The sequence below is a fragment of the Nipponia nippon genome, unplaced genomic scaffold (genome assembly GCF_047370975.1).
Source record: "Nipponia nippon isolate SJK-2023a ecotype South Korea unplaced genomic scaffold, ASM4737097v1 scaffold_3, whole genome shotgun sequence".
Lineage (NCBI taxonomy): Eukaryota > Metazoa > Chordata > Aves > Pelecaniformes > Threskiornithidae > Nipponia > Nipponia nippon.
The window spans coordinates 16,611,669-16,627,135 of record NW_028262347.1 but is presented as its reverse complement, the minus strand read 5'-3'; the positions used below and the strand labels follow the sequence as shown (position 1 = coordinate 16,627,135).

General features: G+C 44.7%; 1 protein-coding gene across 2 annotated transcripts in view; it reads right to left on the bottom strand.

Annotated features, from left to right (window-relative positions):
* ERGIC2 (ERGIC and golgi 2) overlaps window positions 1–15,213 on the bottom strand; it is a 29,167-nt gene extending 13,954 nt beyond the window's left edge. The window contains exons 1-5 of one of the 2 annotated variants that reach the window (XM_087766396.1): window positions 15,178–15,213; window positions 9,306–9,451; window positions 6,256–6,364; window positions 4,222–4,268; window positions 2,949–3,019 (exon numbers count right to left, since the gene is read on the bottom strand). In XM_087766396.1, the coding sequence (XP_087622522.1) occupies window positions 2,949–3,019; window positions 4,222–4,268; window positions 6,256–6,364; window positions 9,306–9,411 (333 nt within the window). In that variant the 5' untranslated portion in view covers window positions 9,412–9,451; window positions 15,178–15,213. Of the gene's footprint in view, window positions 1–2,948; window positions 3,020–4,221; window positions 4,269–6,255; window positions 6,365–9,305; window positions 9,452–11,854; window positions 12,075–15,177 lie in introns of those variants that run through there. The other variant, XM_087766395.1, reaches the window with a different exon arrangement.
* Between the last annotated feature and the right edge of the window lie 254 nt (window positions 15,214–15,467).

The window sequence follows — 15,467 nt, the reverse complement described above, 5'->3', positions numbered from 1 at the left end:
CTAAAAAGTCTGACCCCATCTTTCTTATAAGCCCCTTTTAAGTCTTGAAAGGTTGCAATAAGGTCTCCCTGGAGCCTTCTCTTCTCCAGGCTGAACAACCCCAGCTCTCTCAGCCTTTCCTCATGAGAGGTGCTCCATCCCTCTGATCATTTTTGGGGCCCTCCTCTGGACCCGCTCCAACAACAGGTCCATGTCCTTCCTGTGCTGAGGACCCCAGAGCTGGACGCAGTATTGCAGGTGGGGTCTCACCAGAGCAGAGGAGAGGGGCAGAATCACCTCCCTCGACCTGCTGGCCATACTTCTTGTGACACAGCCCAGGATACGGTTGGCTTTCTGGGCTGCAAGAGCACATTGCCGGCTCATGTCCAGCTTTTCATCTATCAGTACCCCCAAGTCCTTCTCAGCAGGGCTGCACTCAATCCCTTCATCCCCCAGCCTGTATTGATACTGGGGATTGCCCTGACCCAAGTGCAGGACCCTGCACTTGTCCTTGTTGAACCTCATGAAGTTCACACGGGCCCACCTCTCCAGCCTGTCTAGGTCCCTCTGGGTGGCATCCCGTCCTTCAGGTGTGTCAACTGCACCACTCAGCTTGGTGTCATCTGCAAACTTGCTGAGGGTGCACTCGATCCCGCTATGTCATTGATGAAGATATTGAACAGCACTGGCCCCAGTGCGGACCCCTGAAGGACACCACTCATCACTGTTCTCCATCTGGACATCAAGCCATTGACCACTACCCTCTGGATGCGACCATCCAGCCAATTCCTTATCCACTGAACAGTCTGCCCATCAAATCCATACCCTTCCAATTTAGAGAGAAGGATATTGTGGGGGACTGTGTCAAAGGCCTTACTGAAGTCCAGATAGACGACATTCGTAGCTCTTCCCTCGTCCACTGGTGTAGTTACTCCATCATAGAAGGCCACTAGGTTGGTCAGGCAGGACTTGCCCTTGGTGAAGCCGTGCTGGGTGTCCTGAATCACCTCCCTGTCCTCCATGTGCCTTAGCATAGATTCTAGGAGGATCTGTTCCATGATCTTCCCAGGCACAGAGGTGAGGCTGACAGGTCAGTAGTTTCCAGGGTCCTCCTTTTTACCCTTTTTAAAAATGGCTGCAATATTTCCCTTTTTCCAGTCCCCAGGGACTTCACCTGACTGCCATGACCTTTCAAATATCATGGAAAGTGGCTTAGCAACTACATCAGCCAATTCCCTCAGGGCTCCAGGATGCACCTCATTGGGACCCATAGACTTATGTACGTTCAGGTTCCTCAGGTGGTCGCGAACCTGATCTTCTCTTACAGTGGGAGGACCTCTGCCCACCTGATCCCCATCAAATGGCCCATTGACTCAGGAGGTCTGAGGAGAGAGATTGCCAGTGAAGACTGAGGCGAAAAGGTTGTTAAGTACCTCAGCCTTCTCCTTGTCTGTTGTTACCAGCTCACCACTACTGCTCATCAGAGGGGGTACGCTTTCCTCAACTTCACACTTGGTACCATGGACTGGAGTTTATGAAAGGACTTTGCACTTTAAATAATACATTTAGTGTTCAAGTATGGAAATTCTTGTCCCTTCCCCGCCCCTGAATTATTCACATGTTTGCATTTATAACTTCAGCATCTTTTCCTAAAGCTCTCGTAACTTGAGTCAGCAATCTCTGCCCTTCTAGCCTTTGACTAATGTGGGCTAGAAGCAGCAGTGAGTGGCAACTGAATTCTAAGTGATATAACTGACATGTGTGATTTTGATGCAAACAGCAATGAAACAAGCAGACGAGCAATCTTTGAAAGACAAGGGTCCGGGTGCAGACTGTTTATTTCTAGGGTCATCCCACACTGAGCATTTCTTTAAGACAAGCTACCAGACCTGCTATACTTCAATCACCGTGAGAACATTACCAGTAACACCTGTGCACCAAATTCAAATCTGTGTGTTGTTAACACTGATGTACTCCAGACAGTAAATTCAATTGCAATTAATGCTTAAACCTACCCAGAGCTATGGCCAAAAGAAATCAAGTACAGGAAGTTTCCTCTTTCTAAGATTATAACCATTAGGGCAACTGCTAGCATGCAGCAGCTGCAGCAGCGCAGAGATGACTGTCCAGATGAAAAGAGGAAACATTCCAAGGAGAGCAAACAAACAAAACCAAGCTCCTTCTCCTTCCCCTTCCCGAGCACGTCCTTCCATTCAGCCATCTCCTCCTGCTCACACACGAGTAGGAATTTGGACAAAACTGTTATAATTTGGAATATGGTTCAGTTATTAGAGAATGTAATAATTACAGCAGAAAGTTACATTCTCTAATAGGTTTTCTGTAAACGATAAATTATTTTCACACAGCATAATTACTTCAAAGCTTATTGTATTATGCAAGCAAAATGACTTTAAGAACATAGGCTTACACAGTTCCAGAGCCTTCAGTTCACAATACAGAACTTAAAAGGATACTAACCCAATTTACAATCTTTAATGCCATTCCATATTATAAGGATATCACGGTGACTTTCTACCCCTTTTTAGAATCAGAGTATTCTTCTAGTTAAAAAGCAGTTACATCAATTCTCTTTTTATATGAGAGTTCTGATAGCTTTCCTTCCATATCACACTGTCAGGATTTATCCCTAGAATTTGCACATGTGAAAACAACTAGCTGTAGAAATCACTAGCTTGTTAAGAAGCACTGATCTGGGAGTCTGCTGCATTCAGATCTGCTGTATTTGCAGAGAATGAACATGCAGAAATCCCAATACTAGCCCTTTTCCCTAGCAGATTCCTGGGGTAAGCACTGCAGACCTCATTCAAGGATCAGACAATACTTGGGGATGTTCTGTGCATCCCAATTGTGGGGGAAAAAAAATACAAGCAAGCAAGCCAGCCCAGCAGTGCTCCACATCAAGTAAAGAGTGATTTCCTTTTTAAATGAAGAGGTAGGAATCAACTTACTGGTTCATAGATTAGGCCATCTGCAGAGGCGACCATTGTTTCTGCTAAATCCAGAACATCAGCCCCCACATCTATTTTAAACAGGGAGAAAAATACTGAGAGTCATGCAGATGATCATAAACAAACAAACAAACAAAAAGTTCAAGTTGAAATGAAGTTTCACAGTACAGGGGTAAACTTTCAGTATAATTTACTGTTCCTTGTTAACAAAGTCCAAACCAAAAGGAAAACAAATCTGGCAAGAAGTGGATTACTGGGAGGTAGGGGGAAACTACAGAATCCTACTTTTCAACCTATCATAGCACAGTATCATCAACTGATGCACAGTGACCGGGAACAACCTCTTCAGATTTGCAATGTTTTCTCACTGATGTTCAGAGATGCCGTATGAACCACATACACAAGCTGCCTAGAATCTGCTATGCATAAATATTTTTTCCTGTGTCATAAGCACCAAATCCAAAGCAAGACTAGTCAAAACAGAGGATAAAGTTTTATTTCCCAAATTTAAAGAAAAAAAAAATGTCAAAATCAGAATTTTCAAAATTATGTTAACTGGAAAATAACTGAAAAAGATAAAAATAAATTTTAAGAGTAAGAAAGGATGACTTGTGCATTACTACTTGTGAAACAAACACAAATTGTAGGATATTGATGCACCATACAATTAATGCAAAGTTTAACCTAGCCAAAAAAATGAGTCTTGAAGATTTGTTTGCATTCCTGGTAGAAGTAGTATTCTCTCTCTTTCTCAGTCCAGGACAACCAAAACCAGTCCATACAAATAATGACTCATTACCTAAATGATGTCAAAAGAATAGTAAGCATTGCCTTTAAATGGGAAGGCATCCATATGTTCATCAGGAGGATGAAATTACCTGATGGTTCCAGCATTGTTAAACAATAGACCAGGTCAATATTTGCCAAGTTCATAAATAAATAAAAGTTGTGAAAAATTCCTGCTGCTGAGCTGTGTCTCACAATGAGCTTTTAGAATACCAGCTAGAAAGAGACTGGAACATCAGATCCTTTTTTTGCTGACAGACAAAGCAAAGTTCTGCGAGCTGCAAGTGAGATGGCATAAATACTTTTCTTCACATCTCCTACCAATTCTTTCAGTGAGTCAAATGCCATCAAGATCACTACACACCATCAAGATCAGAAGAAATCTCACTGTTAGAATATTTTGAACAATATCCAACTATATTGCAAGCAAATACACACTTTGAAGAGCCTTTAAAGTGTTTCAAAACTTCACTTATGGAATACTTACATTGACACCTCATGGCAACTGTAATATCAATATTGATTCTTAACTTACTGGAAAGAAAAAAAGGCAAAAAGCTAATAAGTAACATTGAGTACAAGTATCAAGAGATGTATTGCTAAAATTCTCAGATTACTTGCAGAAATACAGTCAAATAACGAAATTTACACCAATAAATACAAACTTAAGCTGTTTAAAATCTCGGTGAACCAAGACATACTTTTAATTATTAAAGCACTGATGACCACTTGTAATTTAAAAAGCATCAGATTTCCCTGTTGAATTTTACTATGAAACTCCTAACAGATTTTTTGGAAATATTACTGGCCCAAGAGTTTGTCAGACTCTTAAGAATATATAGTTTTCAATATTTTACACATTTTTTTTTTTTCACACAACTACAACAGTGCAATAAATACCACAGAATGCAGTGGATCAGGACAACGTAGGAGTTACAAATCTAAAACTGCATAAATATTTGAGCACCTTCCTCCTGTTTTGTCCTTAAGGCAGGCCATTGTATTTCCAACCCTAATCAGAATTCCTCAGGACAGTCACATTCAGGATCAGGCTGAGAAGTTACTAAAACCAGTTCCCAGAAAATGCTGCCATGTCATAAGGATCATTGGTTTTGCTAGCACTGCTTCTGGAAAAAGCTCTTTTCTCAAAAATGCTCCCATGTTATAATAGCAAAATGCCTTGTATCTTTATCCTGAATGTTCCCATAACGAGGGGAGGTGAAACACAGTTATTCCCATCAGGGAAAAAAAGACAAACCAAAAACAACACAAAACCAACACTCCAAAAAATACCGAAGTCTGATTGTGTGACATTCCCCAATATTCTGGGCATTTGCTATTGATTTTCGTGTTAGTTTCACAAAAGTCATTTAAAGTACAATGACTAAATCCCCTCACTATAGTCATATGGTCCTATCACTTCCAGGGAGCTGCTTCCGGGAACTTAGCTGACCACAAACAAATCACTTAAGCAAGGAATTCAACATTGGCTCAACTTGGGATCAGACACGGTCAGGAAACAGGAGAAAAGCAATTAAAGTGATACCAAACTCCATTGATTTAAATTGTCACAGAACCGCAGGCTGAGTGATTAGCCCACAATCAAACTGGAAAATCTGCAGCAAGCCATCTCCCAAGTCTCGTAATAGTCTCTTAACCACTAGACTATGCTTCCCATGTGATAGCTTCGCTAGGGAAACAACCTACTTCAGCAAAGACCTAAATGTGAAACTCCCATCTGTCTGAACGGATTTACTCTAACTCGAGTTTTTGATGCATCTCCCTTAAATTTCTCATATTTTTATGTTTCCATTACAGAAACCTTTGGTATTTCTGACATACAAGACATCCAATTAATATATGTAACTTTAGCTTGTTACCACAGCAACTAGCCAAACAGCTTTTTAAGTTATTTCAGTTCCAGATGCATGATATTTAAAGGTGTTCAGTGCACAAAATCTCCATTAACTTCACATAGACTCATGGGTGCCTGACCACCTCAGGAAGAAAGGCAAACACAGTCCAGACAAGCACATGAAACCAACTGCAAATGCATCTTCAGCCGATCTTGGAGGCCGTAACTGGAGACAAGATCAGTAGCAATCTCTAGATAACGTAGTCAAAGTTCTGAGTGCTTAAGGTTCACCTCCAGCAACACAATATACTAACTGTATAAACTAGAGTAAGCATCATGCAAATCTGGTGTGTTTACATAGCTGATGTGAAGTTACATGTTACAATGTCCTCTGAATTGTTAGCAAATAATTCCTCAGGGGACTCCACCAACAAACCTACGCTATTTTGACTTCTTCATTGCAGAAACCTCAATTTCTCTTCTTCATAGATTCCAGAAAAGAAAAAACCCAATTCAATCAACAGAAGAAAAATCAAGTCCCTCTAGTATTTCATTTTTAATTTCAATCATAAGTTGCTTGCAAGTCACACGAACATTTAAAATCTATTCTGTCCTGAAATGCAGACAACTTAAATTTTAAAAGGAATTATAATGAGTAAAAATTACCTAGTAAAATCCTTGTCTACTTCATATTCATATTTCATCCATGTGTCACGATACACCGTGAACTCCATTATAGTCAGGAAAGCTATTGTTGTAAATGCTATCAGAGAAACTGAGTGGTCAAAAGAAAAAAAAAAAGAAAAAAAAAAAGAAAAAGACATTTAGATTGTGAGAAACGTTATTCAGAAACATAAGCAGAACAAAATTCTAACATTCCAGAATCTGAGCAGTACAATACTGGTATCATTGACTTATAAACCCATAAGCTGCTCTTAGAAAAATCTTTTCATATCCACAGTATTTGCTTTTACATAGGAGGGGAGAAGAACAAGCCCTACCTTTGCATCAAGAAAGAACTTTTTACATTAAGTACAGCCAAATACTAGAATGATGGGGAGGTTGTGAAATCACTATATGGAAAATTTAAGAACAGGCTAGATCCCCCTCTGCATATAAAACAAAATGCCCACAAATCACTGTCAGGGATGGTCTAGGTAAACTCAATCCTAGATTCAAGCATGAAAGGAGAAGGTGCACCCTGAAGTCCCTTCAAGCCTCCACTTATCTACAACCTAAGTTTTTACAACAATTTTTTTTATATCTAGTTTTAGAGCCAAGAAGCTAGCAGACAAGAGAAATAATATGCATTATATGCACTGTCCAGTTAGAAAAAGGTGCCCCGATTATATTACTTGTGTATAGCTGCACAGTCAGGACTCTCATCCCAATATTTAAAAAAATTCTCCATCTGGTGGAAAGCAACACGTAGCTATCCATTCTACCAACAGCTAAATAAGTGAAGAACTGATTTGAAATTATTGTTAGGAAGAAAACTAATTGGTATATTTTAATGGTATATGTGCCTCACTTATCTCCAAAGCAGCCTATTCATCGCACTTGCAAAGTCCTACAATGCAAAGGGAAGATCATCCCGCTGCACATAGTCAGAAACATAGTAGCAGATGCACAGAAGCACCTGCTATGCCCCTTTTTATTAAATCATGGCTTTTGTAAAATTGAAAAAAAACTTCCGCTATGGAGCACAGTAGTGATTTGTACAGCTTATTGACAGTATATGTTTTCCATCTGTGTTTTGTGGAGTGTTTCTATGGAGTCTGCGAAGGGCAACTTGAGAAAAAACAAGGCTGCTGTTGACAGGCTTCAGTTCACGACACAGTGGTCTACAGAGGCGGCAGCCGAGACATAAAGGCACTGTCCTGCAGGATCAGAAAAGAAACCACTGGCTGCAGCATTGGCTGTTGCATTGATCAGCAACATTTTAAGTTCTGGCTTTCAGCTGAAGCTATGTAACGATCATATATAGGAAAACCTTCATGTCAATGCACGCTGTGAAAGCAGATGCACTAACCAGTTAATTATTCTGGCTATCAATTTCCCTTTGGAGCCCAGTAGGCCAGACTCACCCCAGCTATGCGATAGGAAAGCTGAAGCCATGCTGTCTGTCCAAACACAAGGAAACAATTAGAGCCATAGCTGCTTTCTGGGCAATTCTGAGCAAAGGTATGTGTGGATCTGAACAGGAAAATAAAGTCTTGTAGAATTTCCAAAGAGAGATCCTCTTTTCTGAAGGCTCTCCCAGCCCCAGCGCTGGAGTTCCAGCCCATTTGAGAGACCAGCAGTATTTTTACAATGGTTTTTAAGGCACCAGAAGTCTGAGAATAGTGTCTTGGTATGTTTTGCATCCCTATCACACCAGAAAGCAAGCTGGCACTTTAATCCTCAATGAAACAGGAATACTATATTAAAATTTTGTAATGGCATAGAAAAAGACAATCCTATATTGTCATTTATAAGGTTACTGCGATAGTATACTGCGAATGCTATAGTAACTTCTGGTGTTGAGAAATCCTTAAGATACCCTTCACCAATGTGAAGTTCTCATGAAGGATGGTGCTATACTACAAAAAAAGGAGTTTTTAAGTATTTACTGTTTTTCTAAGAATTACAACATAAAAAAACCTCACTTGCTTTCTCAGGAACTGGGACTAACATTAACAAAGAGTTATTTAATCAGCTCTTAGAGATTACTTTATATACAATAATCCTTTAATTATTAACACTGCAATTCAGGAAACATAGCAAAGTAATACAGATCCTTGTGATATTTACTGCTACACAAGTGGCATAATGACTTCAAAGGCTTATCTGTAGATTGCAATTGCTTCTTGTACTTTTTATTCAACTGAGTTTCAGACATAATCGCACACGAGAGAGATTTTTTTTCCTCCGTTTCAAACTGACTGGTAGCAGCTTCCTAGCTAACTGCAAACAATTCCAACACTCCAACAGATGAAGTCACGATTTCCAGATCAGGCTACCTCTAACCCAACGCAACTTACAGGCACAATTCTCTGTTCAGATACATCTAGCAAAGGTACTTCTTACAGCTACAGCTTTTTGAGAGAAGCTCAAGTGACTAATAAGGACAGTACAAGCTCATGCCCTGGAGTAAAGCGTTTAGTTCTTCAAAGGGCTTTCCTTACTCTCAAAATCAACTACACTTTCAAGACAAAAAGCTTTAGAAAGCTGCTCTTCATCCTGATGCTTAACTTAGCCAGCTCTTAGACACCTCTGGAGAATGTTTTTCCTCTTTTATGAAAGCATAGAGCCGAATCCAACCTGCATTTCAGCTCATGCGACACAGTCTCACCCAGAAACCTGACACAGAGAAAAGGGCTTAGTGAGACAACAAATGAGAAAGCTTTATTATGGCCTCAGCACAGCGCACTTCCAGTTATAACTGGTTAGAAGTTTTTACAGTGAACCTTTACACTGGTTTGAGTCTCACCAGTTTTATGCAAAAATCTCCCTTGAGATGAGCGATGAATGCATCTATTTGGATAAGATACTATTGTCTTTACTTGAAGGAGATGAGCTCTGTCAGTCCACAGAAGAAATCAAGAAACCAATTTTGGCTAGTTTCAAATGAACACAGATGCCCGTCTTCCTCCTGTTGAAGTTTCTATTCACAGAGCATGCTAGACTAAGCTAACAGCCAACGTGAATCATGTCAGCATCTCAATAAGGCCTACCTGTGCCTCCGCTCGCTGACGTCTCCACATAGCTTTCGGGAACCTTTGGAAAGGCATCCAATTCTTTCATCAAATTCAAGGTCTTCTTCCGATTCAGTCGCCTCATCTTCAGCACACTCTTCCACTTTCTCCTTCATATATTCCCTCTGATTTGAGAATAAATTATTGTGGTTAAAAGACACAAGCAATATTGCTCAAACCAACTGGCTATAATTATAAAGCAATAACAAGGTAATTAAAAATTAAGAAATATGTTTTCAAGAAAGATGCTAGACAACTGGATGGTCACTCTTGCTTCAAGAAAACTGTTAAAATTGCCCTGGACACTGCTGCTTACATTCCAGCCCCATCCAGCACGTTCACCATTTAATTACTATGACTAATTTCTTTCTCGATTAAATTCTTATTGGTATTGGATATACCGAATTTTAAATTAAAAAAAAAAAAAACTCAGTCCTGAAGTAAGCTTGCTACACAGACCTGACAAGGCATGGAAGTCACTGACTTAGCAGGGAATATCTAATAGGCTACATAAACTCGGGAGGATGTCAAACTGCTCTGGGCTCCTATATTCAGCCAATGTGGGTGTATACTATATGGTAAAGGAAAAAAAAGTGCATTTCACATCTTTATAGCTGTAGAATATTATGGTCATAATAAAATTAGCATTTTTTTCCTCTATAAAAATGGCCCCCAAAGCAAATTAACTATCAAATTCTAGCTCCATCCTTCAGAATCCTTTTTGTCCCTGAGATGCTCTCTGCTCCGCTTGGAGTCGTTGATACGTTAAGCAGCAGGATGCCGAGAGAAGCAGCCTGCCCAGGAAATACTGTCTTAAACTGTTTCTAAATCATGCAAATACGCTCACAATCCGGTCCCGCCAATATGCTGCATGTTTTAACAAGTTGGCACTGCTGTTTTCCTTCTGAGGAAATGCTGCACTTTGCCCAGAATTTCTGAAGCTATGAAAACCATCTTGCATTTACTGTATTCTGAGAATGCATCATATTATCGTCCCCATTTAAAGACACCAAGGCAGGCAAGCTAACCTACACTGCCAACATGTGAGACGGTCCTCATCATCATCTCGCAGAAAAATCTGTTAACTCATCTTCCCTGTTGCAAGAGCACATCAAGTCTCCAGCATGTCCTAGTGAAATTACTCAAGAGCTATTCCCTGCTCTGCCCCTCCCTGGTGCTGAGCAGGCTTCGTACTGTGCCACGATGAAGTAATAGGCTTTACTGGAAATGGAAGTTCACACATGAAGAATCACGACCTATGCCTGCAATTTCCTCACTACACAAATTCACTTCAGACCTTAGTAAGGAGATGCAGACTCTGCACTTGGTGGGAGCATCAGTCAAGTCAGCCTGCAGAGACCAATAAAATGATACTGTGTGTGTTGCAGAGGATTCAAAGAAACCACAGTTAAAGTGGGCTGAGAAGATGGGGGCTAGAACAGAATTGCAGTTATACAGCATCCCCCCTCCAAAAAAAAAATCAGGGAAGCAAAGTCCTGTCCTTACTACACAACACAAATGTGTTTTAAAGAATTATCTCAACTCCACTCAGAGCAGCATAAGGAAAAGCTGGAAAACTTAGGAGCACAGATAAGGCAAAGCAGCTGCTTGGACACAGCGACTGGAGCCATAACATTGGTTAGCACAGAGGAAACACCGGATGGGGCTGCCTGCTATCCTACACAGACAGCACTAAAGTCAGCTGAGCACCGTTTCATCTTCCCCGTGTCTCCTCTGCCACAACACGTGTGGGAGCACACCGTAAAGAGGCAAAAGATAAACCTAGAGAATCTGAGAGCACTTTACTAAAAACTTTCTAACTCATGCTGCATCAGTGAGTATGTGGATTTTTGTTATCTAGCTAGAATACCCAATTTGTTCATTCGTTTCTTTAATCCCATGTATACAGACTCACGTTCTGTTACGAACTGAGACAGACGTCTGATACCTTCCCCCCTGCCCATCTCAACACACCTCCCTCAGAAACAGCAAGTGTAAAATTTGGAATCCGTTGCTACAAAAGTAACATATTATGAACCCAAGAGCCAACTGCGTTAAGAAAATATTATTATTACAAGCACAAAAAGAAAGGAAAAAGCATAGCGCAAACGTCTCTCGAGACCGGAGCGCCCGCTCGAAGCGACCTGCAACCAGACCCGCCTGAGGGGCTCGGGCAGCTCTCCCTCACCCAGGCAACGTGGAAGCGAAGCCCTTACCGGAGCCGGTGCGCGTCTGAACACCCACCCCCCCACCCGCGGAGCGGACCCGCACCTGAATCCCCCCCCCGGCGGCCTCGCACCCGGCGCCGGCCGGCTGGCCGACCCCCGCCCGGCTGCCCACGCCGAGGGAGGCCCCGGGGGCCGGCCGCCAGCTCGGAGCCCACACGCCGGGGCGGGCCGCGGGCGCTCCGCGCCGCCACCGCCACCGCGCTGAGGCGGGCGCAGGCCTGCGGCCGGGCACCGGGCAGCCGCGGGACGGGACGGGACGGGACAGGCCGCGCCGGCCGCCTCGCCCCCGCCCTCCCCTACCTCTTGCTTCTCTCGCCGTTACCCAGCGCCGCGGGCGAGGCCGGAGCGAGTTGGGGAGCCGCAACGCCCTGCTCGGCGCCCGCCTCGCTGACCATGGCAGCGCGCCCGGCCCGCGGCGGGCTGGCTCCGCCACCGACGCCCGGCGGCGGCAGGCACGGCAGGCGCGGGCCGACGGGAGCGGCGGCGGCGCCCCGCCCGCGCGCATGCTCGCCGCCCCTCGGGCATGCGCCGCCCGCCGCGGCCCGGGGCGGCCGGGCTGCTGGGGAGGAGCGGTCAGGGCCGGGCCAGCGGGAGGCGGGGCCAGCGGGAGGCGGGGCCAGCGGGAGGCGGGGCCAGCGGGAGGCGGGGCCAGCGGGAGGCGGGGCCGCCTGTGCCGGGAGGGGCGGGCGCTGCTGCCGCCCGCACGGCCCGGGGGAGCGGCGCGCTGCGGCCCCTCGCTGCCAGCCCCGGCCGCAGAGCAGAGCCGGGAACAGCCCGGGGCTGCGCCCTCCAGCCGCCGTAGGTTACGGGCTGCAGCTCGGCGGCTCTGCAGAGCTTGGGGCGCAGACCCGCAGCAGGGCCTCCAGAGCCCTGGGCTGCCGAGAACGGCAGCCTCCTGCAGCGCTGGGGTCCTAAGCCGCCAGCAGGGTGCTGCTCAGAGGGAACGTCCTGCTCCGAAGAGGGGAAAATAGGTACCAGGAAGGGTCTGTGGAGCTGCGAGTTACCGAGTGATCGTGTAAAGGGATGTATATCAAGTAGCTTCAAAAGCAAACTGGAAAAGTTTGCTTAGAGTGCAACCTGGCTTACAGTGCTACTACTGTTCTAGATGCTATGGACATAAAACAGGCAACGTTTGAAAAGAGGCAATACCTTCTCTTAGGTTAACTATGAGGGAAAAGGCTTTAAGACAGTGGGCTATAATAGTGGGGAAAGACAGATTTTTAAGCTCACAAGCCTGTCTTCAGACCTGAAGTGAAAAAAGTAAGAGGACCCATTTATGCCCCAAATCTCTGTTCTTTTCCCTCTGTTGGTGGAGCTAATAAAAAGGCACTGCTCCTCACCACAAACCCTGCCCCCTTAGTAACAGCACTCTTAGTTCACCTCCAGATTTTTCCTTACAATTGCGGCAATTCATTCTCCATGCCAGTGTCCCCTGTAGTCTTTACAGCTGCGCTGCCACCAAAACAGACTCATAAAATGAATTTTCGTGGGCTTACATTATGCTACTGCCACCGTGCCTGCACGTTCGCAAGTAGCTGACCCAACCTAGACATCTTCCTACAACCAAAAGGGGAGGTCTCCAATATCTTTTGGGAAGTACTAACGTCTTAGGTGACATCAAAATTATTCAAGGAAAAGTGCTCCATGTAAGATTTTTTTAAAATAATAAAAAAAAGATTATGCCAAACATTTATATTCATAGATCAGAAAGGAGAGAGATGGAAGAGTCCAGTATTTTTCGATAATGAGGCAAGAAAATAAAACCCACACCCCAGAAACACAGAAAGTTATGAGTTTCACAGCATTCATACAGATTTACTATTTTTAGTGGTTTAGAGGAAAAAGTAGATCCGTGACAAGAGTCTCAAGTAGCATGCCAAACTATACCCAATTTCAATAAATTGTCTGGGTATCTACAGCATTTGAGAACAAAAGGAACCTGGAAATGAGAAAGCAGTACGAACAGATTCAAAGAGTATTTTTTGCTTTTCAGGGATAGGCAGGCAGTGGGTTTCAAGGAAAGAAGATACAGCAACACGCCGATGTTCTCACTGAATTCACCTCAGTCTGTTCTGATCCTTTTGGGAACTATAACAACAACTGGATCAGAGAGTCAGAAAGAAAATGGGATGGTAGGACAATACTCCAAGAGATAAATAACCAGGCTGAAAATATGTTTATCTGTACATTCGTTCCCTCATCTTAGAAACAGCAGACAGCTTTAGCTGTAAGCACTTAAAGCTCTTGTATTGACATGCCGGTGGTCATAGGTTATAATTCAGCAGCCCGGGATTTTGCTGGCTAGGCCCTATTTTCTCTTGAAACGCTCTCAGCACTGAGGCCTGGAAAGAGCAACCGATAGATCTGGTTATTAGCCGTGCATCAGAGATGCTCAGACATCCTCACAGGCTATGAACTAAAGCAATCCAATCTGCTCACAGACAAAAACAGTGTTGGCATTAGCGCTCAACGCCACATTGAGATGCCTCTTATAGAGGAGAAGTGGCGTGGGACCAAACTGCTTGCAGCTTTGCACTATTATAGTCATATTTCTAACTACAGATGTCTCCATAGGATTTTATGAGGGAAAACACAATAAACATTTTTCAGAATTCGAGAAAAATAGAGAAAATTTTATAGTGATAACACTGTGCCTTACACTGACGCTATATATTCGACTGTACTGTGCTAAAGCGACATAACAGTGATCATACCGCATCCATCAAGTACCAGACCATTCTAATTCAAACTGTGCTCCTTTCCTTATGCCCCTGCGTGTTTGTTTTACGCTCTCCTGATCACACCTCAGCGGTGGCAGCCTATGAGCACCTGCCAAATTACCTTCGGGAGCCTGAAGGGAGCAGGCAAGGAGGGAGAAATCCAGCTGCCAACCGCAAGCCACGCGGGCGAGCCAAGGGGCTGCCCCTCAGCTGCTGCTTTATGCACATTTGTTTCACTACGGTATTTAGCAAGGTCCCAAAGCACCCTGAGACTTGAGTGCAGTCATCTATGTAAAAACACAACTGCCTTGCCAAAAACCCCAGCACTTCTTAACACTGGTGATTTATGAAGTCCCTTGATGTGTGCAAAGAGGGGAAACCACGTAAGATGTCTCAAAGCCGTACAGTTTAGCAAACCACAAATGAAGCAGGGCAGAAAAAAAAAAAGAACCCCAGGAATATTAGGCTGTGAAGCACACTGATATCAAAGTCAGTAACAGAGAAGCCGGTACACCAAACGAGGACCAAACGTAAACACGCACCGAGTCCCCACCCGCATATCAACACTTCAGTGTTACCGTGCTGGAAAACGTGTGCAAGATACACGAAATTAAAAACCTGGCTAAAGCATTTCGAGGCTAAACCCAAGCCCCCACCGTTTGCTCCTGCTACAGCCGCCGGCACAGGTGGTTCACGACGGCCGAAAAGGCGCTTTGAACCCGTTAGCGACAAAGGGCGAGAGAAACGGGCCGGGCAGCGGGAGCGACCGGGGATCGGCCGCCGCCCGGCCCGGGGAGCCCGGAGGCGGCGGGGAGGGGGTGGAAGCAGCGCGGAGGGGACGAGGCGAGGCAGGAGTTGGGGGGGAGTGGGGGGGGGGGGTGGGGAGGAGAGCAGCCGCTTTACCGGAACGCGGAGGCATCGAGGTAGCATTTAGGAAGGAGCAGGAGGAGGAGGAGGAGGAGGAGGAGGAGGAGGAGGAGGAGGAGGAGGAGGAGGAGGAAGCACAGGTGCAGAAAGGCGCATATGGAGATGAGGGGTGGGAGTGGCTGGAAAGGGGGTGGAGGGGAGGAAAATCAGTCCCGGGGGCCGAGCGGTGAGGGCTGGAGGCGGTAGATAGGACAGCGAGGGGCGGCCGTAGGGGCTGTGAGGGCAGCGAGGGGCGGCCGTAGGGGCTGTGAGGGCGGCGAGAGGCG